The following is a 6,331-nucleotide window of genomic DNA, read 5'->3' on the forward strand; positions in this document are numbered from 1 at the left end:
GTTGCACGTGTCTATCGTGTTAATCAATAAAAATATATACACTTCTGTAATCTAGGTAAACTAATCTTCGTGGGCCGTCGGCCAAACCCTCCCAATTTTATCCCTTTTTTGAGTCTTATGTTTCTTCTCATCTCGAAAATTTTCATTTAGCTCTAACTTATGCATCACATGAGAAAATAAGAACACTCTAAAAGAACTTATTCCACCTAATCTCTATCTAAATAATTATATTTATGGATTAAATAATTATATATATATAAATCAAAGTAAGAATATAACATTTCAAAATCATGTAAATAGAAAAGTTAAAAAAAAAAGGAAAAAAGGATTCAACGTTTCTTTTTGACAAAGTTGCCGAAAAATTACCCATAACAAAAGTAGTTAAGAGCTTCCTTTTAGTATTGTCTTTTTCTATTTATGTATAGGAATAATTAGAATTTAAAATAATTTGATTCCTTCTTGAAATATATATTTTTTAATTAACATAAGATTTTAGGAATTGAAGATATTTTAGTTCCTTCTTTAAAACGTACTTTTCTCATTTATTTATGGTAGAAATTTTAGAAATGTATTTTTCACTTTTATAAATCAAGGTCCTAAATAGGAAAGTAACTAAATGAGTATTTCTAAATATTAGGAAAGTAAATTGAATGATTAATCTCTATATAGGAAGATAATTAAATGACTATTTTGTCTAGTGTGAACTCTATTTTAAAAGGGTAAAAAAGACGATCGACATTTTGCTAAGGGCCTTCGTGCTTTTAATATAGTATAGATTAGGACTGTTATGGATTTCCGCACTCTTTTTAATTGGTTATGGTTTAATTATTGTTAATCACTACAAGGTCTAAGAATTGGTTTAATGATCTCTAACGTTGGCTTGCCTAGCAAGTGAAATGTTAGGCGCCATTACGGTTCCGACGATGAAAATTTCGGGTCCTGACACATACTGTTATTTGTATTCAATAAAAATATTTTAAATTTTTTTCTTTTAGTTCTCGCAATACTGTTAATCTTTGCCATCATAATATTTGAAAATATGAAAATAGAAAACATGAAAATTGCAATTTGGGCCATTAAAGAGAGTTAAAATAAGAAAGGGCACAAACTTTTAGAAATTCCTCAAACAAATTGGCTCTGTGACACGTTCGTAAACTGGCAGTACTAGAGGCGGGGCAAGAATTTGACGATTATGAATTTTTAACTTACCTTCTAATCCATAGCTCACTTTAATAACTGAGCTTACAATTTAAATTTTGTTACTTAATAAATTTTCTAATATAAATACATTCTCTAATCAAAAGCTATTGGCTTGTCTAACCAATATGCAATACAATAGCCTGACTTGCACACACCCTTTCAAGAACATCTACATACTTTGTAGAAACAAACTTTTTTTCTCTCTTTCGAAACTTTGATTATCATGGCAATTTTCTATCAACTCAAAGTTAACATATAAGCTGAGCAATTGTTTTTAGCAGTAAAGAACTGAAGCAACAATGTCGATACTCTTTTTGATAATTGGTACAAGTACAAAGCATAACTTTTATGAGATAGCTGTAGAAGTTTTATTTTGAACACATTTCACAATATAATAGGTCCTAGAGAGATAAGGTGTCATCCAACTAAATAATGTAATCATACTCCCAATCTGTTAATGGATTATTAAAGCTTGAGTAGTCCCCTGAAAACTCCAGTTGCTTAGGCTATATAGTCCATCTTGAAGCCTAAGTCAATGTAATTTCTTCATCTTGCAATCTGTAGTTCACTCAAATGTTGCACTTCCTGTGCCTAAAAGATAGTTTAATTATTCTTCCAAGATCCATCAAAGTTCATTAACAGCAAAGAATCTGCAGTAAAAAAACCACTAATCAGAATTATGACTTGAGAAGAACCCCCGTAGTACAAAGACTGATTTAGGCAAGTAACAAAACACTGAATGTTGATAGAGAAGTAAAGGGTGTCAAGGGAGAAGCAACATATATCTGTTTCAAATACACAGTATGAGGACACATATATATGTTAATCCAAATCATAATCCTCTCTACTATAAAAGTCAGGCTTCACTTATTACCCAAGTGGACAATTGAAGTCAAAGTCAAAGAGGATAAAGAAACAATCTTGATTGATCCCTTGAATCAACATCCTACCTGAAAATGGAAATGCTTTATTTGTTTGAGAAAGCCTTTTTGTTTCTAGATATCTCAATGAATTTATTACTTGATCATGACACTCTAAAATGAAGTTAGCATCCAACACGACTTCGATATCTCAAAGAAGAAAACATCCTTTTGATGAAAAGAAAGCAAGTGGCTGGAGATGATTCAAGGAATACATGTACTAATCAAAATCTTCTTTTGTCATTTGTACTCTTGAATATTAAGAGAGGAACGAGAAGTAATAAGTTATCACCAATTGACATCTTCTGTACATGATCAATATTTTCCTCGATAGGTCTTTCTGAATATAATGCATCAATTTAGATCACAAGAAGGCTGGTGGCAATACTTAGGTAATCAAGCACTGATATTTAACACGTCAAATGGATCTTTTTTGTTATCATAATTGTTGTCATTGGCTAGAGCACAGATCTCTTTCCAACAGAAAATAAATTTGTGCTAGCTAACTGAAAACCACAAGATAGGAATTCAGATTATTTGCTAGAGCACAAAATAGGATGCTATGAATTCGAGCCTAATATAAAAAAAAAAAAAAAAAAAAAAAAAAAAAAAGGGATGCTATGAATTCAGAGTATTTGGGATCTCACTTACTATTCAGGTTTACGGCATGTGATGATGGCAAATTTGATCAGACCCTTCTTGTATCCTTCAATCATCAGTGGCATTGCAAGTGCAGCTTTGATTGTCTTCCATCCTGATGAGGTAATGTAATGAGTCAATACAGAAAAAGGGGTACCAAAATGTTGCAGAAGTACATCTATTTTGGCACAACACTGCTCACCACTGCGTAGTATTGATGTGAAGCCCTTCCATGTCAGTGCAGATTTTATAACTGCTGGCCAAAATGGAGCGACATTCTCAGACCAATCTGCTGCCTTGATATCCTGCCATAGTAGCCACAAGATAATAATATGTCTCAGAATACTTGATATAAACTTATGAAATAGAAAATAAAAAGTATATCAAGAGGATAGCAGCTAGTAGAATTAGTTTACCCGAAGAGAGTTAGATTGAAGTAACTTCACATAATCAGCAGTGGAACACCATGCAGGAAGATAGAAGGATTTACATATCTTATTTAACAACTCTTTCTCCTCTGGAAGCAGAGATTCCTCTGAAGGGGAAAGATCCCTGTGGCACCATGTCACAAGTATGATTGTGCCTCCTGGTGCAGCCACTCGAGCTAATTCGCCAACAAACTAACAATGAAGGAAAAGGAGTTTAGAAGAAACTCTATAGCAACAATTAGCCAGTGAGAAGTTCACATGTTCATGTTCAAATATGATGAACCTTTTGTTTGTCCGGCATGTGTTCTCCACTCTCCATGGACCAAACCAAGTCAAATTGCCCATCTGGAAATGGCTGATTCAAGGCGTCTGCAACTTGAAAAGAAGCCTGCTCATTTGCATTTCAGTTAGTAAAATGAGAGTGCAAATGTCAATACATTTCGAGTGTGTAGGATTGGGCACAGGAGGAAGGTACGTTTGACATCAAAATGATATTGAGGGGAAACCAATTAACTTTCCTCTTTGTTAGCTTCCTTTAGGAATCAGTCCAGTTATATGAAGGTATAAGGATTCTGAATAACTAATGCAAAGTTAAGTGTATAACAACTAATTGAAGAAATGATCATACAGCCTAAATATGTTAGTATAACAATTCACTAAGCATAAACAAGCACAAGTTTTGCACAATGTAAGTAACTTTAAGAAGTCGGTCATTAAACAATATAAACTATCCTCAGCTCTATGACTCAGTCAAATAGCATTTCTTTTTAACTTGTTCATGAAGAGTTGAAGTGATTTAAATTTGTTATAAGAAGTAAGAAAGCTCCTCATACGTAGTGTTTTAAAGCAAAATCTAGCTCAAAAAGCAGATACCTTATCGCCTAATCCTTGAGCAGCAGCAAGAGCTTGAGCCCTCTCGGCTTGTACAGGACTCAACGTGATGCCTTGAGCTGTAGCGCCATATTTCTTTGCAAGGTACCTAGAACTGCCTCCTATCCCACATCCAACATCAACTATGGACCTTGGTTTCTTTGCCGGATCATCTGAAAATTCATGTTAGGAAATTAAGGTATACAAGAAGAAAAGAGGGGTCTATTTCCAGAATTCATAACAACAAAAAAGGAAGCTTAATATTATAGAGTCTCATCACTCATGTAGATACCTCAGGATTATGGAGTAGGAAATAAGAGGAGAGCAGATTGCAGGGAGACATCACTTATTAAATGATGTCCTGCCATGCAGCAGCAGCAGCAACAACAACTACTATACCTTAATCTTAAACAAGCTAGGTCAACTATGTAAATCTTCACTGACCATGTTCCCCATATAAATTTATCTTGCTTCCGACATTTTACAGAATAAAAATAAAATAAAATTTACTAGAAGTTCTCAAAATTTCCTACAACCATAAGAATCTCTACTAGGGGTTAAGGACTCCTAAAAAGTATAGGATCTAAAGTACACGTACGTTAACTCGAATAAGATAAATTCCCATCAAATTGGTATTGCCTATATAAATCAAGTTTTTCCGTATACCCTTTCTCTAAATCTGCATTGATTCCAAGAGGTTGTAGGTATATCGAGACACATTCTCCGGAAGGTGCAATATATGGGGTAAAAAAATACAATACGATCTCTCCATTTCCTCATCGTACAATCAAAAAATTGGATCCAGCTGACATAAGAATGAGCTATTAAACAAACCCTTGTATACAGGTCATACAGCAATTGTCAGATTCTTGCGTCATGTAAGAGAGCACCAAATAGCAAAAATGCAGAGCTCATCTTTTCAAAAGTGACAAGTAAACTTACTCAATATTGGACAACCCAAAATCGAATATCTGGCCCATAGAGACATAAAACAAATGAAACAAGAAAAGAAGTTAAGCCTTTTCCCCTTAATCTAAATACATATAGTATCCTTCACCCCTTTTGTCTTCAAAACTTCTGTTTCCCAATTTCTTGGACACAAAGTCAAAGGCCTTTCCTTTCTTCCAAAAAATCCAACCTTGTAAATCAATAACAGTAAAAGGGTCTAAAACTAGAGACACATTTCAAGATTTAAGTACAAAACACAACTCTATTCAGATTAACAATAATATTATATTCTTCAAAACATGACAACAAAACATATATATATATATATATATATATATATATATATATAGTTCAATTCAAGTCGAAGGCGAAGCCCATTTACCAGAAACAGAAGCAAAACGTAGAGCCTCTTCAATCATACGGATCTGAGCAGCACGATGATCAGAAAGTGAAACAGATGATTGAGGTTCATAAAATCCATGATGCATATGGTCACCCCAAATATCTTCCCAAATCCCTGATGACTCATCATATAATTCTGCTATTCCTTTTTTCAACTCCTGTTGATTCTGTACATCAACTTCTGGTGTTGACACAGCATTCATTGCAGCAACACCTGTCATTCTTTTTCTTGTTCTAGTATTACTATTACAAGTTCTAACACTTCTTGTTGTTGTTGTTTCTTTGATATTGTGAATCTGTTGCAACTGGGGTTTATGGAGAGTGAAGATAAGGGAAGAGGGACACGTGGGGTTAAGTGATTGGATGGAATAAGCAGAATAGCACGTGCTGCCCATCTTTACTATATTTAAAAAAGTACAGCAGTGACTCGATGATTGAATGAATGAAGGAGAAAAACAATGGCAATTGTCAAAGAATTACGATTTTTTTTATTTACAACAAGAAGATTGGAGTTTCGAGAAGAAATGGGCTGCCCAATGGAAATGGGAGACGATTGTTTTTTGTGATTTGGAAACTGACAACTGTCACATGCCAAAATATCCTCAACGTGGAAGTTGGAACGTTTGGTATTTTTCTTGGTTTTTCTCAATTTAACTAGTATTAGTACCCACGTGTTACGAATATTATTTGTAAAATGCAGTAGACACATAAAGGAACAAAATAAGGTGTGAGAAATTCCGAAGCTTCTTAAGGAAAAAAATAACTTTGGTTGAAAAATAAAATAACCTTCATTGCATTCTTACTTTGGTTCATCATAAAGGTAAATGGCTGTGATAAGAAAAACGAAAAGCTATACCTTTACGCTAGTCATGAATGTTAGCAGAATATCTTCATTGCATTTCCTCCATTTCCTTCTAACTTTGG

General features: G+C 33.8%; 1 protein-coding gene across 1 annotated transcript; it reads right to left on the reverse strand.

The window, feature by feature from the left end:
• LOC109211043 (tocopherol O-methyltransferase, chloroplastic) lies at positions 1,482–6,006 on the reverse strand. The gene is made up of 7 exons (XM_019374547.1): positions 5,388–6,006; positions 4,061–4,230; positions 3,471–3,575; positions 3,176–3,379; positions 2,962–3,064; positions 2,772–2,874; positions 1,482–1,850 (listed from the first exon to the last, which is right to left on the reverse strand). Coding segments are annotated over exons 1-7 (1,101 nt in total). The 5' UTR covers positions 5,803–6,006; the 3' UTR covers positions 1,482–1,849.

The sequence above is a fragment of the Nicotiana attenuata genome, chromosome 2, assembly GCF_001879085.1.
Source record: "Nicotiana attenuata strain UT chromosome 2, NIATTr2, whole genome shotgun sequence".
NCBI lineage: Eukaryota > Viridiplantae > Streptophyta > Magnoliopsida > Solanales > Solanaceae > Nicotiana > Nicotiana attenuata.

What these genes read in the sequence shown, in the direction of transcription:
- LOC109211043 (XM_019374547.1), bottom strand. Translation starts at nt 5,802, where the DNA reads ATGGGCAGCACGTGCTATTCTGCTTATTCCATCCAATCACTTAACCCC. An exon ending in ACGTTTTGCTTCTGTTTCTG is followed by an intron (nt 4,231 to 5,387) that starts GTAAATGGGCTT and finishes ATGAATTTTCAG; the next exon opens with ATGATCCGGCAAAGAAACCA. An exon ending in ACATGCCGGACAAACAAAAG is followed by an intron (nt 3,380 to 3,470) that starts GTTCATCATATT and finishes CTTCATTGTTAG; the next exon opens with TTTGTTGGCGAATTAGCTCG.